At 43.1% G+C, this 24,086-nt stretch overlaps 3 protein-coding genes across 6 annotated transcripts; 2 read left to right on the top strand and 1 right to left on the bottom strand.

Annotated features, from left to right (window-relative positions):
* The first annotated feature begins 14 nt into the window (after positions 1-14).
* LOC106749685 (3-oxoacyl-[acyl-carrier-protein] reductase 3, chloroplastic-like) lies at positions 15-6,161 on the top strand. The gene is made up of 8 exons (XM_014629372.1): positions 15-583; positions 994-1,206; positions 1,391-1,647; positions 2,121-2,267; positions 4,325-4,474; positions 4,803-5,067; positions 5,719-5,891; positions 5,988-6,161. Exons 1-8 carry the CDS (start codon positions 496-498, stop codon positions 6,159-6,161), a joined length of 1,467 nt encoding a protein of 488 aa, XP_014484858.1. The 5' UTR covers positions 15-495.
* Positions 6,162-9,442: 3,281 nt separating this feature from the next.
* On the bottom strand, positions 9,443-14,677 carry LOC106749729 (serine/arginine-rich splicing factor 1B). Its single transcript, XM_014629457.1, has 3 exons — positions 14,306-14,677; positions 13,011-13,395; positions 9,443-12,797 (listed from the first exon to the last, which is right to left on the bottom strand). The coding sequence occupies exons 1-3, from the start codon at positions 14,473-14,475 to the stop codon at positions 12,606-12,608; spliced, it is 747 nt and encodes a 248-aa protein (XP_014484943.1). The 5' UTR covers positions 14,476-14,677; the 3' UTR covers positions 9,443-12,605.
* Positions 14,678-15,537: 860 nt separating this feature from the next.
* LOC106749728 (catenin alpha) lies at positions 15,538-22,494 on the top strand. 4 transcript variants are annotated; one of them, XM_014629453.1, is made up of 9 exons: positions 15,538-15,783; positions 16,522-16,862; positions 17,221-17,953; positions 18,212-18,238; positions 19,309-19,542; positions 20,044-20,646; positions 20,860-21,537; positions 21,754-21,756; positions 22,123-22,494. In XM_014629453.1, the coding sequence occupies exons 2-9, from the start codon at positions 16,546-16,548 to the stop codon at positions 22,285-22,287; spliced, it is 2,760 nt and encodes a 919-aa protein (XP_014484939.1). In that variant the 5' UTR covers positions 15,538-15,783; positions 16,522-16,545; the 3' UTR covers positions 22,288-22,494. The 4 variants fall into 4 exon arrangements, with proteins under 4 accessions (XP_014484939.1, XP_014484941.1, XP_014484940.1 ...); XM_014629455.1 differs by lacking the exon at positions 18,212-18,238 and having other exon boundaries at positions 15,539-15,783; XM_014629454.1 differs by lacking the exon at positions 21,754-21,756 and having other exon boundaries at positions 15,543-15,783.
* Positions 22,495-24,086: the final 1,592 nt, after the last annotated feature.

Here is a 24,086-nt window from a genome sequence, read left to right as displayed (position 1 = left end):
TTCGTACCGGCGTGAGAGCGTCGAAAGTAGTGAGAAAAGTAAGTTTCACTCGTGAAAAAGTAAGAAAATAATGAGACAGCTCTGAAAAACGTGAGTTAAACAATTCACTGAGAGAGAGAGGAAAGTATCTAAAAACAAACGAATATTTCTCTGACGGATCCTTACGCGATGTTTACTTAAATCGAGCATTACTTGCTTAAACCGAGCAAATAATGCCCGGTTTAAATCAAGAGAATTTAGTTCTCTTCCCTCCCGATGTATCAGTGTTTCACTCGACCAAGATCGAGATTGTGATTCGATCTAATAGGCGAGTGTAGTTATAATATATTTGATCGAGGCCAGACAGTGGTCGGCCGTACGACGGTTATCGGATTTCGTACCTGCTCGGACGACTGTAATTTTTCACTTATTCGCGTCCGGGACGGCAAAGGCTAGTACGATCCTATTACGAACGAAAGCTGCGGTCTGCAGTCGCACGGTGGACGTCGCACGAGGATGGAGCGTTGGGCCGGGAAGATCGCCGTGGTCACAGGAGCCAGCGCCGGGATCGGCGCGGCGATCGCGCGGAGTTTCGTTCGACAAGGTGAGCGAACGCTGGGTATCGATCGTGTAATTATTTTTTTTTTAGGATGAACACGTGAAAAGTGAAAAGTCGCAGATGTTTTCAAATGAGAAAATCTACACTTTTCACGAGTTCACGCTAAAGAAGATACCCTGAAATTACGCTTGTGTTGCGCGTTAACGTCCTTGCTTCCTCGCGGAGAAGGACCGAAGTCGAACTTGCGGGCGTTTATCTCAACTCGAGATAACCGGCCGTTCTCGTCTCCGTTAATCGCCTCCGTTAACTGAGAAAAGAAACAACCGGTATTATTTCGGTAAGCAAAATTATCACGAGATGCGCGTCATTGCCGAGCCGTGTTATTGGGACTGGAAGTCGATCTATGCCGAGTTAGCGCTCTCTCACGCGCCTGATCGAGCTTTACATTTCACTAGGTGTGACAGTGGCGGGTTTCGCGAGGAGGGTGGAGAATATCAGGGAGATCGCCGGCAGCCTGGAGGACTCCCCGGGGAAGCTTCATGCCGTCGAGTGCGACGTTACTAAGGAGGAGAGCGTGGTCGCGGCTTTCGCATGGGTGAAGGACAATCTCGGGCCGGTAAACGTCCTCGTGAACAGCGCCGGCATCACCAAGGAGTCCTCGCTCGCGGGTAAGGATTCGCTTCGTTCGGTCGTAGGTGGACATCCCTAATCTCCCACTTGATCCTGCTGACGAGATTCAATTTTGTTCGATTAATTTCTATATTTGATTTTTAATTTAACGGATAACTAATTAATTTATATTATTTATGTTGTAATTTTTATAATAAATCAATCCACGCGTCCCTCTGACAGACGGGTCCCTGGAGGAATGGCGGTCTGTGTTCGACGTGAACGTTCTGGGACTCAGTCTGTGCACGCGCGAGGCGGTGCGCATAATGCGAGAGAGGACCGACGACGAAGACTCCGTCGTGATCCACGTGAACAGTCTCGCCGGCGAGAGATTACCCTTCGTGCCGGGATTCGGCGCCTATCCGGCGTCGAAACGCGCCGTTACCGGCCTCGCGCAGTCTTTGCGGCACGAGCTGGCGGGCTCGCGTATACGCGTCACGGTGAGGCGGCTGAAGGAAAGATACGAGAAAAATATTCATTCGAAATATTGAATTTGCGAATATATTAATCTGAAATCGATGAATTGGAAATATACGGAAATCGAAAGATATCAATATACAGAAAAGTCTGAAAGGAGGCAGGCGAATAATTACTTTTGAGATGTTGAATTTGGAAATATATCAGTCTGAAATCTATGACTTTGAAATACACTGAAACTGAACAATATTAATACACAGAGTAGTCTGGGGAAAGAAATAGACGAATATTTATTTGAAATATGTTAATCTGTGGATTTTTGAGAAATATATTGCATTTGAAACGCATTAACACACAGAGTAGAGTGATGCTTCTCGCGAGATAAACGTAAATTATGGCTGAAATCATACAGAGCAAAGACTATAACAATTGTGCGTTTTCGCTTTCATTTCACTTGCATTATGAATTCTTTACTTACATCTTTGTCTTTGCGCAGAGCATCAGTCCCGGTTTGGTCGCGACGGAGTTCATGGCCTCCTACAGCATGTTCTCCGAGGAGGTGATGATGGCGATGCCGACGTTGAATCCAGACGACGTAGCGGCAGCAGCGATTTACGTGCTGTCCAATCCTCCTCACGTTCTGGTACGTTTACGTCATGCATAACTTGAGCTTGTTGCTTCCCATCGCATAGAATTGAGGGGCCGATTCTTCTTCCGTAGGTGCAGGACGTCGTGCTGAGACCTTTGGGTGAATCCTGGTAATCCAGTCTCGTGTTAATCGATTTTCAAGTCCTATGAGAAATGCTGAATGTAACTGGCAGTTATGCTTCTTATGGGAAAGATGTCAATAAAAGAGTCGATTTTCACCGCATTTTTTCTATATTTTTTCCTTATTGTAAGAGATAGAAGCGAAAGCATTTTGTTAATTAATCTAACTTAGGCATGTTACAATACACTGTGTGTGTATTTCAATCATATAATAGTAGAAAAAATAAAAAATTTAATGTAAGATTTTGATATAAGATTAATATAGTATAATATTTAACATACTAAAATAGACTTAATATATTAAGCTTAGTACATTAAATATTGAAATTAAATAAAATTAAATATAAAATTAAATATAGCGTTGCTGCCGCGCATCGACAAAACGTCAACCACCAGTTGCTTCGCTACTTGATGTACGTAAAGATGATAAAATTAGCTTGATAGAGAATTTTCATACGTACAAAGGGATCATCAAGACATCTGAAAGCTCGCGTGTTGTTGGACGACGGTCTGTTGTTATGTGAGAGTCTACTCTCGACGTCGTTGATCAATTTTCAGCATCGCAAGGATTCATCATTCACTCCTCAGTCGTAAAAAACGACTCGACTAGCCACCGAGAAGATCGTTGGGACCTTGAAGCGGCCGAGTCATCGGCATCCTCGAGAAAGCAGCAAGTATTCTCGACGAGGACGAGCTCGATCCGCTGCATCGCTCAGAACCGTTCTCGAGCAAGGCTCGCGGTCACCTGCGGGTCTCCAGCTCGCCGACATCCGCACAACCGGCGGCCAAGCTTTGTTCGCGGGCAGGTCGAGGGTGCGGGTCGTCGACCGATCCGCGAGGAATCTGGAAATTCTGACGAAACAGAGCTCCTTTAGCGGAGCTATCGTGCGCGTTATCGTGCCCGACGGCGTTTTCCGTGGAAAGCTCCGCTTGAATTTTCGTTAGCTGGACATTCCTCACCCCTGTCTGCCGTTGTTTTTCACACTCGGCCGCGATGCCACCTCAAAGCTACCGAATAATCGAGTCTGCCCGCGTATCTTCATGTTTATAGCCGATCTTTACAGCGTGTACCAATTACACTGCGTGCCAGAGGCTGATACGTGTGTGTCAAAGGACACCGCGTATGTTACGATAATGCTACTCAATTGACGCGATAATCGGACTAATTAATATTAGATCGGTAGAAAGTACAGTTCGTTTCTTTTTTTTAAGCCGAATCTGACTCTGTTGCATTCAATGAAAACAGATTACACACACTGAAAGAAGAAGCACCGAGGTTCTCTTCACAATCATTCAAGAAGTCAAGCATCCTTTTAAGGGTATTCGTTGACAAGCTTAACCCTTAAAAAATGAATAAAAAATGGCATAACCGGTAGGAAAGAAAAAAACTTTGTTTTTTAACTAATTTTTGACACCCGTAAAGTTTAAATCTGTTTGATTTTAGAAAGACGTGACCATTGGTGAAAAAATGTCAAAAATCATAATTCGATGGGTTGGATCCTTGCGTAACTACAGTCGATTGTGCTCCGGCAAATGTGGTGATCTCACGTTCAATAATTAATATATCGTTTCGGCGATAAGAAACGCACAAGAGGCTGTCGGACGATACGATTATCTGCGAGCGCGAGGAGTACTCCAGACCTGAATGGAGTATCATCGTCGGCTTCTCCGGCCGCGATTGGATTACAAGCCGAAAACAGCACGGCAAAAATATCGCGTCGATATGCAATATGCAACACGCGCGCGGGAATGCATCATCCAGAAAACAATGGATTATCTAGAGACGCCCGGAGATTGCGCGCGACCCCCTAATCGAGGGCCGCACTTCCAAGGCGGTATAAAGAGATGTCGAGGATCCCTCGGCCGTGCAGAAGCAGCTCCTTGCGGCAACCCAGCGACAAGCAGCTTATTTTCTCTCTGTCTCGGCCGTAGCGACGAAGCACCCACGACATGGACCGTCTGATGAACAAAGTCGTCGTCGTCACCGGCGCCAGTGCCGGCATCGGTAAGGCGATCGTCGAGGAGTTGATCATAAAGGGATGCAAGGTCGTCGCCCTAGGCTCTGAATTGGACAAGCTGAACGTACGTTCTCACACTGTTAACGATGATTGTAGATGTTAACTGTTCGTTCGAGTAGAGACAGATGGTTGCGACTTTTTAGGGAAAAAGTTCGGCAAGGTTTTTCGAAACTTTCTTCAAAACCATTTCTCAGTCGAAAGAAAATCACTGTTATCAATTTCATACGTACTTCGTTCTAAATAAAGTTTCAAATCTATCAGAATGTGACAGTCGTTTTGCTACCTTTCTCGTTGATAGAATGAAGAAAAATAGTACAAATGGTTGTAGAAGGCCGAAAGCTTTTTGGTTTCCAAAGCTATTGATAAAAGAGGAAATCCGGGAACTTTCACAGATCCTCGTAGAAGAGCTGAAGGACAAGCCTGGCAAGCTCTGTCCTTTTCAATGCGACATGTCCGTTCAAAGCGAGATCGAGCGCACCATAGTGTGGATTCAGAAGAACCTGGGTAGCGTGGACATTCTGATAAATAACGCCGGCATTAACATCGACTGGTCCTGCGTAAACGGTGGTATAGAGGAGCTCAAGAAGACTCTCGACATCAACGTGCTCGGCTTGGCGTACATTACCAAGCAGATTCTGAAATTGATGAAGGACAAGGGTGAGTATCGTGCGTCGATTGAGGGCGAAATACATTAAAAGGAGGGGCTGAACAAAGCAAATATCAATCGTGAGATTTAACGGATAAGCGGGACGGATAAGGGAAAGCAAGTAGACGTAGTCGTAGAAATAATAATAATAATATTTCTTTATTGGACATTAAAATTACCAAATCTAAGAGTATTGTGAGATATTGTGTTGATAGCGATCAAAAGGCACGACACAACTGTATAGCTGGTTTTACTGCCTTATCCAAATATATTATTAATAAATATATTACTAATAAATATATTATTAGTAGGTAATAATATTAAGTAATAACGCAGAAACGTGTATAAGTGAATTTGATAGTAACATAAAATTTGTGTAAGAAAAAATCGCATAAATAATACGATTAATTCTGACTACTGATATATATATATATATATATATATATATATATATCTGAACGAAAAATTCCAAATTAAATAGATATACTTTTACACTTAGGCATAACTTGATCTTTTTTTTCGCTTTCTTCGATGATTTGCCATAAAAAGAAAACGGTCGATACATCATTGAATGAAATTATGCCTAACGACAAAAGTGGTCTTTGAATTGCTCGCAAAAGTCGTTGTGAATTTATCGAGCAACCCAATACATATCATCTCAGATATCGACAACGGCTGCATCGTGAACATCAACGACGTTTGTGGCCTGAAGTGTCTGCTAGCTTCCGATCGGCCCATCTCGCCGGCGTACACCTGCAGCAAGTACGCGTTGACCGCGTTGACCGAGTGCCTCCGTCTGGAATTGGCGCAGAACGGGTCCAACATCAAAGTGATCGTGAGTACTCGGCGAGATAAATGTGTAAGGGCGAATTTTGGTGGATGATTTTCACACGAATCCTTTCTCTCTTTCTTTCCATTCCTCTCGCGACAGAACATCTGCCCGGGTCTGGTGGAGACCGACATGACCCTGCAGTGGCTGAAGGAGAACCCACGATTGAGCCTGAAGCCAAAGGACGTGGCCGATGCGATCCTCTTCGCGCTGCTGACTCCGGAGACCGTGCTGATCAAGGACCTCGTCATCACGCCCATCCGTGAGATTATCTAAATGAAACGCCGGCGACGGTAACCCTACTACGTCTGTCTTACGGAGGAGGACACTGTGTAACTCAGAATAGATCTGTGACTAATAAGAATAAAGCGTTTGCATTCCTTTCCAACACTTGTCGTGTTGTCAATTTTCTCCCGATCAACGAGCTGCTCTTCACCGTAAAGGCCATCCTATGTCCGTAAGAATGTCACTGTAAGTCTGTAAGACGCAGTTGTGACCCTGTTGAAAATTTTTGGATGGAATAAACAAATAGATGGAGTAAATTCCCATGGAAATTCAAGGGATCGCACGTGAAGGATATTAAAGGAATCTCCGTATAGGATATTAAAAATCCATATAGGAATCCACATGGATTGCTGAGACCTGAGTTTTTGGCGCACATCTTCAAGAGCAACCATGAGATTCCATGTGATTCCGTGATTGTAGTCAGCGGTAATTCTTCACCTTCGTTAAATTCACACCGTACCCAAAACGCAAGGTTCACACATTGAACTCATTGGTGGTGAATAAAATAACAAACGAATAAATCTCTCACGAGAGTGAAATAAAGATCGGGGACCGTGAAAGTTACTATTCGTTTGCAGATTGAAGGAGGATCGCATAAAATAACGCCGTGTTCGTGTTGACGCATTTATTTTCCATCGTCCCACCTACTCAGTTCAATAATTTTCACAAAACCTGGCACTGTGTATTAAGAAAGGGATGTTGCAAGAAAGCGATGTAACAAGATAATCCTATTTAATAAAAGTGCGAAGCGATCGGTGTTTGTTTAGTGCCTAAAGTTACGAAGAAGAAGTACATCCCGCACAACGTAGCGCTTATATATATTATATACATATATGTAAATATATATGTATGTACAATGCACGGAACAATAAAATAAAATTAGCGTGGTTAATAATGGTAAACTCGTAAACTGACAGACAGACAACTGGATAAGCGCAACTCGGGGGGGGGACTGTTATTGCCCGATATCCCGGTGTGTCTGAAGTGTGTGTGTTTGTGGATAAATACACACTATGCGAGAGACGTTCAAGATCCGAAACGCTACGTTTCTCTTACTGCTCTACATCGTTCATCTAATAATTAGCTATGGTATCGTGTAAGAGAACGACAGTAACAGAAACGGCAGAAGATATACCGAAAACTATATACCACAATCGACGTTTATTAATTGAAAGAAAAAAATAGAGAAAAAAGGAAGAGGGAAGGGGGGAGACAGAACTTGTCGTGATTATTGTTGTGAAAGAACCTGTTTTGCGGTGTACATAACACATCTCATAACAATGTAAGTGAAACTGAATATAGGGGGGGGGGGAGGGGGGATCGATTATTAATGCAGAACACACTTTGTAAGACTGTACCGAGGCAGGCGAGGTATTGCGTGTTACTAAGTTAACGTTTACCTTGTCGGTGACAAAACGAAAAAAAACGTGAATGTAAGATATCTTCGAGAATGTATAAAGAGAAAGAGATAGATAGATAGATAGATAGATAGATAGATAGATAGATAGATAGAGAGAGAGAGAGAGAGATAAAGAGAGCATGCAGAAATAAATATCGATAGTACTTTCAGGTAGAAACTGTTCACAAATACCTTACGGCAAGCGGTCTCTGATCCGGGTTTATATTTTTCGTGTTCTCCGTGAAAAATGATATCCCGACTATCTCTCTTGTCGCAACTCCGATCCTGCTAACCACGCAACTTCCAAATTCCATATTTCCGACCTAGGAGAGAAATCCGTGAACCCTATGTAGCGCGAACGGCATCATGCTCGGCTGCATGCGCGCTTAATCAGGACAATACTTGAAATCCAAATCCATCCATCCGTTTATTTCTCCGTACCGTCCACTCATCAATCCGAATCCGACGTGATCCCGACGTTGCGACGCGACTCCGCTGAATACTCGTCGGCGTAATTTTTTTTTTATACATCCGTATCCAAAAATCGTCCACATGCATACTAATTAATCCCGTCTCGATAATCCTGTCTCTCTCTCAGCGTCCTAATCCAAACACATTCTCTCTCGGAATCCTGTCCGTCCGCCACTCGTATATATTGAGTACTCCCTCTAAAACTATGGGAGAGCCGGTCCTCGTCAAGATGTGACAGACAGTTCGCTTTACTCACAACTGTAGCATCTTCTTATTTCTATGCCGGGTTAAATCCTGAAGACTCGCGCCGCAGTTTGCAGCGCGCGCGCGACAAAAAGATGCACTTCGTGATCATCACATCGAGAAAACGCGACTGTACCGGTACCGGCAGACACGTGTCTCTTTCTTTCTTTCTTTCTTTCTCCCGCGTTTTCCCGCGCGACGGAATTTCGGAATTTTTCGGAGTCACCGCGGCGTTATCAGGTGACGTAATCAGGGCGCAAACGAGCGCGCGACGGTCGTCCCAGGGAAGAAAAAAAAAAGTCACTTCCACCTTTGAAGTTAATACACTAGATACGAGTCTTCTCGTGCGTGACGAACATCAACAAAAAAAAAATCAAGCGTCTAGCGTTGACGGCATCGTATTGTCGCGTCGAGAAGAAAACAAATCTCGCGCCGAGAATCCGTCGTCCTTCGGCGAGGAAAAATTAATTTCCGTAAAAATTGAAAAAAGAAAAAAAAAATATATATATATAGAAAAAAAAAGACAGAAAAATTGTAAAAAAAGAAAAACGCTCCCAACAGAATCTGTGCAGTTGACAATCCATTACTGGTTTGACTGTGTGTTACGGACTTATCTAGTGATTTAATGCAAACGCGGAAATGGTCTGTTTCTATTTTTTTTTTTACCGACAGTGCGCGAAAATATTAATATCTTCGAAGCACTTGAACGAGCAATCCAGATAAGCACATAACATAAATGAGTAAGTTCCACTCTCGTTATGTTTCCTCTCAAAACAGACGCACAAAAAATCTCTAGTCTCAAACTGGGATTTTACTACTTTTGCCGTATTTTTTTTTGTTCTCAAAAAGAAATGTTAATGATTAGTTTGCCTCCTCGTAATGGACTTGCCAACGTTTCCTGATCCAGCTAAATCCAGCTAATCCGGTATAATCCAGCTAATTGAGAATCCTTGAATGGAACGAATCATCTCTCTTTCATCCAAATCCTCTCCTGATCCTGAATTTCCTCTTGAAAGTATCCCGTTTCGCTATTCTCTCCCTTTCATCCTATGCCTTTAATCCTCTTACAATTTATGCTCCGTACAAAATCCGTCCAAAACGCAATCCATCCCAACGCCAAGCGAATGTGTATTATATCCATCCAAGAAGTAAGATCGTGTTGATTTCAGTTTTTCATTCATTGTGTTACAATCCAATCCAATATACAAAAGAAGAAAAAATACATTAGTTCCTTATGCGATGTTAGATTAATGTTAGATATATAGAATATATCAATGCAAATGTGATCCCTGTGATGTAGGAAGTATGTAATTCGTACGTGTGGCGTGACAAATTTACGGCAGAAGGAATGTGTGAATAGCGTAATTCTTTTTTTCCGTTTTCATTCCAAAAAAATGAATATTCACGTACCGAGAAGATTAAAAAAAAAAAAAAAAGATAACATCAATCGCGCAGACCGATAACAAGATCATGGGATCAATTTGCAGTAATAATATCCGTTCAAAATACACGATATATCGAGTGTTTCCCTTTCAAAAATGATCTCTACTTTGGAAAGAGCATTTCAACATTTTCGCCGTTACGTGTGCACGCCGCAAATGTGTGAGAAAGGAAAACAGCGGGAAATGCGAGCGACACTGATAGTCACATGTGAAGTAACAGTTGAGCGCATTTCACCGGATTCGTCGTGTATCATTCATAGACATATTTTCATACACCCGCGTGTTCTCTTGCAAATGTCCAGATTATGGTAAATGGATGTATACTTTATGTTGTATGTTTTCACACTCGGGAAAAGTGTTCAAGGTTCGAATGAAGTTCGAGATATTTGCCTGAAGTATAATATAGTACACCAAAAACGCAATTTGGTAATATCAAAAGATGGCGCGTAAAAGGTCACCATCGGGTCACTGAGGATCACTCCAGTCTATATTGTCATATACAGTTGAGAGTGTTATACCATTGTCAAGCGAATTAGGTTGCGTGAGAGTGATCGTATAGAAAGACTTTCTTTTTTCATTTTTCTTTGCATCTCTGCGCCAACAATTATACACGCTTATTTATGCGAATGTGTAACGATTCGTAATCATCATGCTCGTGCACTCGCACAGCGTATATATGCGCGCAATATATATGCACATACATTGTCATCACTACGCGTTTCCGGGCAGAACTTTTGCATTGAATTCGTCAACCACGCAATGAGCCGTGTAAACAATCTTGAGGTATTCATTTGTACACACACACATACACACAAGTTATCCGCTAGAGTTAACGATCACATTTCTATGTATAAGAGAAAAATATTCTGCGGGCGATTTCTTTTTTTTTCCCTGTCTACGCGTGTCTCCGCGAATATACATACACAGCATGCTAAGTTTACCTTTAATTTATGTGTGCTTGTTATTGCCGAAGATATCTGCGTTGTACGAGATGTATCGTAGGTCGCGTACTTTCCCTTCGATTATATAGATTCGTCGTTGAATTTAAAGTTGAAGTAGATACGGAAATATATCTGTCGCCCGATAAGCGATTCGTAGGAATTTTTGAGGAGGGTCAAGTAGAGCCGAGCGATATTACCGGGCACAATTTTATTCAACAATGTATTGATTCAAGTTCAAATTCTCTCGATCGTCGAATATCATCGATCCTTTGTCACTTTGAACCGCCGCGAACGTGATTCCCCTATCAGTTCTCTAGCTATCGTGTGTGCGTGCGACTGTACATAAAATACAGTGCTTTCAATATTTATTCTCTCATACCAATTACGAACCTCGGTATTTTTCATGCCACAAAAATTAACTTCATTCAAGAATTTAACGCAAAATCAATATACTTTTGAATGTAACTTTAACAGATTTAATATATTACATTAAGGACATTCTGTTCTCTCCCATTTAATATTCTTATGAATATCTAATAAAATTATTCCCACTTGAAGAAGAGTAAAACCTCCCCCGTAGAATGATGGGACCCTTGCGGAAACACAAGCGTCAACGAAGAAAAAAGTGATGTGAAACGGTGATCAAAGTGTGAAAGTATGCCAAGTGCGCGACCTTTGATACACCGTACATTGTTAGCAAACACGATTTCACGTTACTTGTTTTTAGCACTACATGATATTGAGACGATTACGTAATATATATATATATATCTGCAATATACATATATGTATATATGTACATACATATGTATATCTTTCAGTTTAGTAGTATATAAAAACACAGACATTATCCTTTAGTGTAGAGATTGTTTGCAGGATGGTATCGATGACGCGGTAACACATGAGAGGAAGGCGTTTCCTTAGTTAAGAAAGATATGAATTTAAGCCCGTGTGAGTGCACGTGTTAGTACTAAATCGTAAGATAAAGCTTTCCCGGCAAGTTCGTTCGCGAAGATAACTTTCTCGTATCGTAAAAGAGCACCGTAGCAATGCAAACGCGCACAATCGAGCAGTGCATCATGAAAGACTGTGTAAAGGGAACGTTCATTAGGCGAGTTCTTGAAAACTTAATAATTCACTATGCAAAGTACATCCAAACGCAAACATTAATATTCGAGTGTCAACGTGCGCGATGAAATATATATATATATATACTGTCTTCAATGTGACAAAGTAGCCGCCGTTGTTAGAGTCGGAGATGAGTTATTGTCAATTAAAAATAGTCACGATACAGCCGTGTCAGTGACAAGTCTCGTCGGCAATACTTCAAAATTGTTACACATTTCACAGGTTGTAGTGATGACAAAACGTGTTGCCAAAAATTCGTGTGGAGGAATGTATCTTTAAATATGAAAGTAATTCTAACGGAGGTCTTTTGGATAATAAACATGATAAATATGGTCGCGAGCACGATTTCATTTTTTCCCCTCTCTTTTGCTCCTTTCCTTTTCTTTCTCGTGAGGATAAGGCTCAACCAGTTTACCGTACCAGGTAATTCAACTTTAAACGGAGACCAACGTGATGAGACTTGTTTTTTTTTTTTTATTAAGATGACGGCTAAGAACTGAAAGTCATTGAGTCAATTACTACCGGCTTTCTACTACGACCGAATAATAATAGGTGTACACCTTTGGAAAGCGAGAAACTTAATCGTAATACATGTATTAAGAAATGAACCGTGCTCTAACTTTATACATCAAATATACAGTACGGTACAGTTATTGGATCAATTTGAATTCTCTTTTATGCGGGACCTGCTTTGGATTGGAGGATGTCCTCGAGTAAAATTCAAATCAGCAATAATAATGGAACATGGTAAAAGCAAATATCAATGTAAACCTTCACTTATATTACCATGTGAAACACATACGTACACATACTAGTCGTACGAACGAGATCTGGAGCGAGATCTTGATCGCGAGTAATTACGCCGCAATGGCGAGTAAGTGGGAGAGCCACGGCGCCGTGGGCTGTAGCTTCGCGAACGGGAACGGCCCCTCTCTCTGTCTTCGCTGCGTCCTCTATCGCCACTGTTGTGGTCTTCTTTCACACGAATGTAGGCTACTTCACCCTGAATGTAACAAAATCACAAGCTCGAGCTTCGGATTGCACGAAAAACGAGAAACAAATCGAGATCCGTCGAAAGTAACCACCGAAGATACGCGAAGAAGAACCGCAATTCAAGAGGCGGAGGAAAATCCCGGAGGAAACGTCGATAGTCTAGCACGCATCGCGTTGTTACGATTATATTCGCGTGAAAAATAAAATTACAGATCATAGATACCTCGTGCGATCTAAATCGCGAATCGTCTAACTTCTTCACGGCATACTTCATGTCATCGTGTCTCAGAAATTCAACGACACCGGTACCATCTTTGTAAACATCGGCGAAGCACACATCGCCAGCCTCGCGCATGTGATCCTTGAGATCTTGCCAGCTGCCGGATGGCGGTAAGCCGGTTACCAATACTCTGTATTGCGAACGTCGTGCAGGGGGACCGCGGCCACGAGAATTGCTCATCTCACCGCGGCCGCCTCTGCCGCTGTCGCCAGCTCCGCGTCCGCCACGAAAATTGTTGCTAGGACCGCCACCTCTCGGAAATTCGACCCTTAATCTGTAACCGTCGTAATCATAGCCATCTCTCGCGTGCACCGCATCCTCCGCATCTCTGAAAAGCACACACACACACACATATAATTTGCTGCAATTGTATTTTTACCGCTTTTCTTCACATATGAAACTTTTGTCATAAATATATTATATAACTTCTAAATAGGACAATAAAATGCTTGTTATTATTTACACATATCCTTAGATTTAACATTGAGATGTCCTGAGACATCGTGAAGAGTGTTTTTGAGATATCTTTCAGATATTTGTATTGTTCGAGCTTCTAACAATATGTATGAAGCCTTCGGAATATATTGATTCTCACAAATAATTAACAGATCAGATTTATAGATGATCGTAAATGCGACATTAAATTTTATGTTCTATCATAATCACATATACTACAAGAAGAATTATTCTACTAAAAATTCTATAGGTGTTCTATTCATTCCGTCTTACAACGCTATACTCTACAGGTTTCTCTTTAACAAACGATAGAAAAGAATTTTCTAATGAATCATACAGGATATTTAGTAGGGATTTAGAATTCATATACATATGCAAACATAAGTCTATTATCACATTGATAAGAAATGATAATCATCCCAGCAAAAATTTGCAATAACTTCTTCCTGCTTGTACAAAATGGACAAGCAGCCATTTTTGTTGTACGCATTTGCTGTTATGCCGAAGCAAAAATGATAAATTTCTACTTGAAATACACATATATTTATTGCACACTTGGTCGTATTTATTCAATAAAACAGATTCAGTAGTGAGGCAACTTAATAGAATAGACTGAATACAACAAAACAGCATAATAGCATCACCTTAAGTTCAATGTCACGTTTTGCATCGCGTCAACCTGTTTATTCGAAATGGTCTTGGATACCAATACGCATTAGAATACGAGGAGAACGTAATACGTGCATGCAGTATGTATCATTTTAAATCCGCCAGGAACTCACCTCGGATCGTCGAACTCGACGAATGCGAACGGCGGACCCCGACGATTTTTCAAGTCAACGAATGTCACTTTACCAAATTTGTAGAAGAGATCCTGAATGTCTTTCGTCCGAATATCCGGTGGCAAATTACCCACGTAAATCCTACATTCGTTTCTACCGCCGTGAGACATGTCCAGTTTATCGCCTGTATGTTATCACGTACCGATGGCTGCGCGAGAGTAGAAATATCGTGTGGAAAATGTGATCCCTCGTAAAATTTTCGCAGCGGAACGTAACTTTCACGGTGAAGTCGGATATTTTGCGCGTCCTGCCGCTGACGAAACAAACAAGATGGTGATACCGGTGAACGAGCGGGTAGCGTGATCGGCGTGATCACGAAGGTCTTTCGATAGTAACCGAAATTAACCGGAAACACCCGAAATCGAGTGAAGCGCCATCCATTTTCATGTAAGTTTCCATGTAAGTAATGGGGGGCGTTCACGATTGGCCAATCGTTTTACGACGCGCGCCATGAATCTTCCGGAACTGCTGGAATCATATGTGATCTTTTCATGAAATCATTCAACATTTCATGAATAATGACATTTAACTTATGCCTGTATCAGAGTACGGATTAAGACTGAGATTGAGTTGAAATTTAACTAATTAGAGCGAGGTTCGCTAAACTCAAGTTTAGTGATTCTTGTTCTGATTGGCCAATTGGCTTATTTTCGCCAGAGCATCTTGTTTATCGTCGATCAATGATTCTCGTTTGGATTTTCAGTTTTCACACTTCAGTGATGCATGTAAAAACAATAGTGTATTAGATTAAAATTAAATCATAACGAATAATATTAAGTTACATTAACGTTATTGTGTGATGCACGTATTAAACGATCGGTGTAAACAAGCACTTATAAAAACCCCACCATAGTCGATTTATTTTTCCAATGCACGAATCCAATTGGTCAATTAGGCTCAAGCCGGATCCACTAAACTTGAGTTTAGCGAACGTTGCTCTGATTGGTCGAATTTCAGTTCAATCTCAGTCTCCAATTCATAGTCTGATACAGGCATTACTGCGTACTTTACGGCTATTGTAGACGGTCCTTAATCCAAGTTCACTTTTCTGTTATCCTTCCTTCATCTTCAAGGTGCGAGCACACACTCGTCTTCTCATTTATAATACTTATACGCTCGCTAATCCCGTTCAAGATTCATCGAAACGCGGCCTAAGCTTCGGGCGTAGACCGAAGCACGCTCCACATCGCTGATACCGAGAGCCCAGCGGAAATAATGACGTCAGGGACGAGCAGCGGCGAGCGGTGGATGCCAATGGAGTGATACATCGTCGACGAGGTGATTCAGGTCTCGGTGTGCCTCGGTGTTCCCGTTTAATGCGGCCAACCTCGCGAGCCGTATCACCGTCTCTGCCTCGAACCAGCCGAAAACGACCGGAGGAATCACCGGTGGCGCGTACCTTCCCCATTTTCATGTTGGTAAGTTGGATTCGTCCAACATTCCTGCGTTAGCTTATATGCGACGGAGAGGCCGACGCTCCCGACTGTCGGGACGCGAACTGCAGTCATTATAACCAAGTAAGATAAATAGAAACTTTTGACAAACGCGTGAAATTGGCAGTCTCGGGAATAAGAACGTACGAGCGCGTATCGAAGTGCCACCGCGAGCTTAGAGTCACATGCACTTGTCATGAATGATAGATCAAGCGAGAGAGAGAGAGATAATGGAGAGATATTTACATTCAACGAGACAGCTTTTGCGTGTAGCATAGGTACCGTGCGATCGGGGCTGCGACTCGGACTTTTATTCTCTCGTTGAATCGATCCACGTTCTTTCTCCAGCGGCGTATTCCCGAATACGTGTGTCCCGCAAAAGCAAGATTAAAGGGAGCGAGGAAAAGGTGTAGGAAGGAAGATGAAAGGTGCAGTTGCAGACAATAGAGACGAGCGTGTGGGAAATGTCTGGTGCTTCTTATTTATCGATTGAATGACGGTTAACTCGGTGGTTGCAATTCGTGCGGGTCTAAATGTATTTTTCATTCGGTGAAACCGGGTCGATTTTTCTCGCTTGTCGGACACGAGTCCGAGTTTGAGAACCTCGTTTTTCCTTTATTTACGTGTACAAAGGTGTCGCATGATCGCGGATATTAAATAAAGTTCGAGAGCTCGCGGAATATTATAAAGCAGAAGTATGGTATAATATTCTGTGTTTTGTAGAATAAACATTAATACAGCGCGAACATGTCTGACCACTTTGGGCCGATCACTTTGAAATGGGACCCGAAAAATTTGGAGATACGGACCATGTCCGTGGAGAAGACACTGGAGCCGTTGGTGCTCCAAGTAACGACACTGGTGAACACAAAGGGCCCCAGCAAGAAGAAGAAAGGCAAATCCAAGAGGGCCAGCGCACTGGTCGGCACTGTGGAGAAGGCCACCGCCAATTTTATCGAGAAGGGTGAGAAGATCGCCTATGAGAATCCGGATATCACGGCGGAGATGTTGAGTGCGGTGGAGGAAGTGAGAAAAACTGGCGCGGCGATGGGCATTGCCGCCAGGTATGGTGGATGTTTTTTTTCTTATCTATATTTGATCAGCAAACGGTATGTTATCTCCCCGCGTATGTTTGTATCAGTCAGGTTCACAGGACGGTTGCGACACTTTTTCTTTCTACAAGTTTCGGAACGCATTCCGTGTTCGATAAGAGAATCCGTTTCTCGGTCATTTCCAGGAGACGCGTTTTCCCATTGGATATACCAGAATGCGAAACTCATCGATAGAAAAACGTTTTTGTGACTGACTATTCATCGCAGTTAGTTGTACCAAGGAGAGAACCAACAGTCTGAAAGAGCCCGATCACGGCTGTTGTGGCGATATGTAAATGTTCATTGTGGATATGGTTTAACCTGTGTTTAGGGAATTCTCCGAGGATCCGTGTTCGTCGTTGAAGCGCGGCAACATGGTGCGCGCCGCGAGGAACTTGCTGTCAGCCGTGACGCGTTTGCTCATCCTCGCGGACATGGTGGACGTGCACCTGCTGCTAAAGTCCCTATACGTCGTGGAGGACGACCTGAAGAAGTTGAAGAACGCCTCGTCGCAGGGCGAACTGTTGCAGAACATCAAGGAGTTTGGGAGGAACGCCGCCGAGCTGATCCAGCAGGCGGCGAAGCGTCAGCACGAGCTCAAGGATCCGCAGCTGAGGGACGACCTGGCCGCCGCGAGGGCCGTCCTGAAGAAACATTCCACCATGTTGCTGACCGCCTCCAAGGTGTTCGTGCGACACCCCGACCTGGCGGCCGCTAAGGCGAATCGCGACTACGTGCTGAAGCAGGTGTGCGAGGCGGTAAACACCATAAACGACGTGGCTCAGGGGAAAACCCCGCCGGACGGCCAGCACCCGTACGACGGCCCCGGTGAACTGGCCGCCGCTTTGGACGACTTCGACGAGAGGATGGTGATGTCTCCGCTCGCGTACAATGAGGTTCGCACGCGACCGAGTCTCGAGGAAAGGCTGGAGAGCATCATCAGCGGCGCGGCATTAATGGCGGACTCGTCGTGCACCCGGGACGAGCGCAGGGAGCGCATCGTCGCCGAGTGCAACGCGGTCAGGCAGGCGCTTCAGGATCTCCTGAGCGAATACATGAACAACGTGAGTACAACGCGACTGTCGCTATCGAGAGAGACTGGCGGGAAAATGACGAAGCGCTCGGACGAAATCCGAGAGGACGTCGAGCCCCGAGCTCTCTTAATCGAGACGAGCGCACGACGTACGTGGATTCGCGCGAATGCGAATCACGTTCGACTGCGTGTGTGTTCGTATACGATATTTATTCCTTTTTTTCTACCTATCTTCTCGCTCACTCAAACGATACTCACTCTGTTGGTTTGTTTTGGTCGGTGATGGCAGTTACAGCGCGCTCAGGGTGGGAAACGGGTAAATATGCGAAGTAATCGTACACTCTCTCTTTCTCTTTCTCTCTGTACTTTATTCTCATTGCATATTTATACTGCAATTACGTACCTTCCTTAGGCTAGGCATTCTCATTGTGCGCTAAGTACCACATTACTCGTTGGATTATCTCTCACACACCGGTTGCTTCCCAGCGAGAGACGGAAGTCTCGACGCAAGCCCAGTTGCGTCATCGTTCGTCCGTATTTCGCGTTTGGTAGAGAAAAGGGTGATGAATGACACAACCTTGTCAATACAGACTTATGTCCCGTGCTGGGAAGCAACCACTACCGACGAATACACCGTCGCCAGCAGTAACCAGCACTAATCATCATATGTCACGACTAGCTGTGCGTCCACAATTTCTCTCTCATTGCCTCTTTCTCTCTTTGCACCGTTGTTACAAATATCAAACGACTAATCGACCACTTGGTAGAGTTGTGTAATATAACCAAAGTGTACAAAGTGCAGTTGCCTCGGCGGAGAGCCGAGCCACTTCTCGTTTATTGCGTACTTGTAAATAACGCTTGCCGCAAATACACTGTGCTGCTGATGAGGAGTCACTCGAATTTTAATTACATGTAAATAATTACCGGATATTACTCTCTTATCTGTACTCTTTTAAGGCTCCTGGGTAGTCGCTGCAGCTGTTCTCGTTTGATGACGTCGGGAGCGAGAAAACGCGTGTCAAGAATTCTTCAAAATTAATTTGACACGGAACCATTCGTATATCTTCTTATTTGAACGTAAAACGCAAGAATTCTTGATGCGTTTTCTCTCTTCTGACGTCATCAAACAAGGACAGTTTGGAAGGAATCTTAACAATGTTATCTTAGCGATCTGCGATTCTCTCTTTCTCTTTCTCACACACACGTTTTTTTCTGTGTTAATATTTCCGTTTCTGTGGAACCACTGGAATTGGACTTGAACTAACAACGATGGTATCGAATACCGAATAACCATTTTTACGATCGTAAACTTAAAAAAATTCAAGAGAGAACGATACCGCTTCACGAATTCGTGCAGGATGAAGAACGATGAAAATATGTTGGCAGATGGGTGTGAAGGAGCAGTCTGAAGGCTTAGAGCGAGCGATCGATCACATGTGTAGGAAAACCCGCGATCTCCGCAGACAGCTGCGCAAAGCCGTGGTGGACCACGTGTCGGACAGTTTCCTGGAGACGAGCGTGCCGTTGCTGGTCCTGATCGAGGCGGCGCGAAACGGCCGGGACAAGGAGGTGGAAGAATATGCGCTCGTCTTCACGGAACACGCGAACAAACTTGTGGAGGTAATTCGGCCCGGCCGAAACAAACAGAAAATCGATCTTACACCTTGAGAGAAAAGATATCTGAAAAGTAAGAAACATTCCATCCAGTGGATGCCAATAACATATTTGTTTACACCAATATACATTTTTACATTGAGGAAAAATTTCAAATAAGAAAACATTTTCGCATAAGAATTTCATTCGCATAAGAATTCGCATAAGAAAAACATTTTCGCAAAAATTTCAAATAAGAAAACAAAACGCATTTTCTTAAAAGAAAAATATGTATATTAAAAAAGACACACATTTTCTGTAGCTTTTCGTGAAAGAAATGGTTTATCCTATTTAAGTAAAAGAATTCAGAAATTTCGGCAAATGTGTTATCATCGGAATATTTGTTAGTTTTTAAATATCTTTCCTCCCGAATAATAGATTTCTTTGAACGCTTTGCCAAGTACAGGGTCTCTTATCTCAAGATATCTCGTGTAACGACACGGTTAAACCGCTCACCCGTCCAAACAGGTCGCCAACCTGGTGTGCAGCATGTCCGGCAACGAGGACGGCGTGAAGATGGTGCGCTACGCCGCCGCGCAGATCGAGAACCTGTGTCCGCAGGTGATCAACGCAGCGCGCGTGTTGGCCGCGCGGAACCGCTCGAAAGTAGCGCTGGACAACATGGAGGTGTTTCGTCAAGCGTGGGAGAATCAAGTGCGGGTTCTCACGGAGGCCGTGGACGACATCACGACGATCGACGATTTTCTCGCTGTCTCCGAGAATCATATTCTCGAGGACGTGAACAAGTGCGTCTTGGCCTTGCAGGAGGGTGACGCTGACACTCTGGACAGAACGGCAGGTGCGATACGCGGCCGCTCTGCCAGGGTGTGCAACGTCGTGCAGGCCGAGATGGACAACTACGAGCCGTGCATCTACACCAAGCGGGTGCTCGAGGCGGTGAAGGTTCTCAGGGAGCAGGTGATGCCCAAGTTCGCGCAGCGGGTGGAAGTTGCGGTGGATGCCTTAGGTAGCAATCCTGCTAAGGACGTGGACGAGAACGACTTCATCGACGCGTCCAGACTGGTGTACGACGGGGTCCGCGAAATCAGGCGTGCCGTGTTGATGAATAGGGTAAGAGAAAGTGAGAGATAATGTTGATGTACTGTCAGAACTATGATTATAGAAAGGGCAAATAAGAGCCTATGCACAGATGCTCTCGTTTTTAGTTTGATGAAATTAATATAATATTTAATCTCACCCCATTTGTCTATTTTATGATTATATTCTTGAGGAGAGCCTACAGAGACGGTCTCTCGCGACTTATAACCCGATGTCTCCTCTCAGGCTGACGAGGACTTGGACCCGGAAGACGTGGAGCTGGACGAGCACTACACGTTGGAGACACGCAGCAAATCTAGCGCGCAAACCGGGGAACACGGCGTGGACGAGTACCCGGAGATCAGCGGCATCACGACCGCCCGCGAAGCCATGAGGAAGATGCCGGAGGAAGACAAGCAGAAGATCTTGCAGCAGGTGGAGTACTTCAAGAGCGAGAAGCTCAAGTTCGACAAGGAGGTGGCGAAGTGGGACGACGCCGGCAACGACATCATCGTCCTCGCCAAGCACATGTGTATGATCATGATGGAGATGACGGACTTCACGCGGGGCAGGGGGCCCTTGAAGACCACGATGGACGTCATCAACGCGGCGAAGAAGATCTCCGAGGCCGGTACTAAGTTGGACAAGCTGACGCGCCAGATCGCCGATCAATGCCCGGAGAGCTCCACGAAGAAGGACCTCTTGGCGTACTTGCAACGTATCGCACTCTATTGCCATCAGATGAACATCACGAGCAAAGTGAAGGCGGACGTGCAGAATATCAGTGGGGAACTGATCGTCTCCGGCCTAGACAGCGCGACCTCCCTCATACAAGCCGCCAAGAACCTCATGAACGCCGTCGTGCTTACCGTCAAGGCTTCCTACGTAGCTTCTACCAAGTATCCCCGACAATCGACGGTAACGGTAAGTTCCGTTTACACTCTTACCTTAGGTCAAGTGCTTCGAGTATCAGAGAATAAGAAGTGTGTGAGTGTGTATCTTAAGTTTCTAAGATTATTTAAAATTTTTACTCTTTAACAATTTAAAAATTTCTATAATATAAATCAAGAAGCGGATCGTTGCTCACATCGCATTGTTTTATGTTTTTCATCCGCTCTTCATTAACGTGTGGATTTTCAGTATGTAAGTATACGTCATTTTAACGAATCATTCACGCGCAAATGTTGTAGATTATGCCCGAAGATCTCATTGCGGTAGCATTGGAGAGATTCTGAGGCTTACTGCTTGCTTTCCAGCAAGAGACGCAAATCGACGTACAAGTCTAGTTATATCATATATTATCCTTTTCGTCACCAAATGCGAAATAAGGACTAATGGTGATGTACGATTAGACCCGTGTCGACTTGTGTCTTTGGAGAGCAATCTTTGTCTAATTGTGCACTCTTTATGACACGATGTAGCGCGCAAGATCGATAAAAATCACAGATCGTGTAACTTAACGCGAGATATATATATATGTAATATATGTTTACGATTTGTTTTCATCAGTCTCCCATCGTCATATGGAAGATGAAGGCTCCGGAGAAGAAGCCGTTGGTACGCCCCGAGAGACCCGAGGAAGTGAGGGCGAAAGTGCGCAAAGGCTCGCAAAAGAAGGTGCAGAACCCTATACACGCGCTCTCGGAATTTCAGAGCCCCACCGAGAGCGTGTAAGTAAGCCCCGCGATGTGTAAGTAAAGCGAGAATGGAAATAACTTATAGGCATGTATGGCAGCATCACCTTTCGAGAGTCGTAAGGCCAAGATATTTTTTATTTTCGACGAGGTTTCAAGCGTGGATGCACAGAATATACTTGTTAACCATTATACGCTACGCTACACATGGGTATATACATATACATTATATATACATATACATATATTTAGGTATGTTAATTACATCTGTTCTGAATCGAGAACAATACCCCCTCCTCCCCCCCCCCTTATCCTAACGAAAAGTGAATATGCATGATCCCGAAATGAATATAATCGACGGAACTCTCTTCAAGGGGAGACTTTAATAATGCGAATTAACCAGAACCCCGATATAAACATACACACATACACATACACGTGTATACTCTCCATCTCGCAAGGGCACAATCGACGAGCAGTGACTTTGACTTGCAGATCGTATTCGCTTTGCGTATTCATACACGGTGATCATCATCTTCCGTATTTTTGAGACTTCTTCTTACTCCATGGAACGAAATGCGGCTCCCTTATGCTAGATTCTTTTAGCTGTAAGGTCGATACGTACATCTCACTTATGCGACATATTACAAAGCCCCCCCTCCCCCCCTCCCTTCCGAATATTTTCTATATAACTAATTTATTTTTCGACAATAAAATATTTCTTGTATAATCGATTTGTATTACTTTACACACGAGATCGGTATTGGTGATTTTATGTATGATGTTTATCAATATCTACTTTAACACGATATTCGTTACGATATCGAAATTAGAGAGAAATATTTATGTAGGAAATTTTCTCCTAAGGAAATCTATAACTTCTGGTAAAGAAAAAGAGAGAGAGGGAGAGATCAAGCTCAGACAAGATCGATACAAACCATCGACGTGAGAATATCTGGACCGAGCATGTAGTGTTAATTTAAGCAAGGAAGTGATTATCAATTTGCGGTAAGGGGAAATTGACAGCACCTACGGGTTATCGGGTTCGATTCGTCACCGTTTGGCTAACACTGAGTTTTGTTTGTGTGTATATTAAAGATGTCATTACATGTATATCAGATCCGTTATTTTATTATATTATTATATAAAATAATATGATTTTATTATATAATGATCCGTTATTTTATTATATTATTATATAAAATAATTTATTTTGTTATATAATGATTATACACAATTATCTATATCCTATCGTAAACCATTTTTCCTTGAATTCGAAATACCCAAAGTTTTCCCTTTATCGTTAATCAGACCTTCCCTTCGTTGAATGCTCAGTCCAGATATTCTAATGTCGATGATGCAAACCATGAATTAACACAGTATTGTATTGAAATAAAGAGACTGCAGATTAAAGTATTTAGTATATTGACTTGTATATAAGTAATCATAATTACGGTGTTGCGGACGAATATTATTTTCGATTTTTGTATTGTGGACAACTGAATGAGGAGGCGTATGTGCGAGGAAACGAATTTTACACACAATTCCTGTTTAGTCCATATCGCAACAATAATAATTATCTTTCACTAACAATGTGACTATATAATAATAATAATAATAATAATAATAACAACAACAATAATAATAACAATAATAATAATCGAATACATCAGAACCCTTTTTAACGTTACATGTGAGGCATATGTTGTACTTCATGTAACATACCTGCAGTATTGGCGGAAATCGTATTATTGAAAGGCCAAAAGAAATCGATTATGGTATGATATATATCGTATATATATGTATATATATATGTATATATATATATATATATATATA

The sequence above is a fragment of the Dinoponera quadriceps genome, unplaced genomic scaffold, assembly GCF_001313825.1.
Source record: "Dinoponera quadriceps isolate SergipeBrazil2010 unplaced genomic scaffold, ASM131382v1 scaffold3289, whole genome shotgun sequence".
NCBI classification, from domain to species: Eukaryota; Metazoa; Arthropoda; class Insecta; order Hymenoptera; family Formicidae; genus Dinoponera; species Dinoponera quadriceps.
This window is presented reverse-complemented; position numbering and strand designations above follow the sequence as displayed.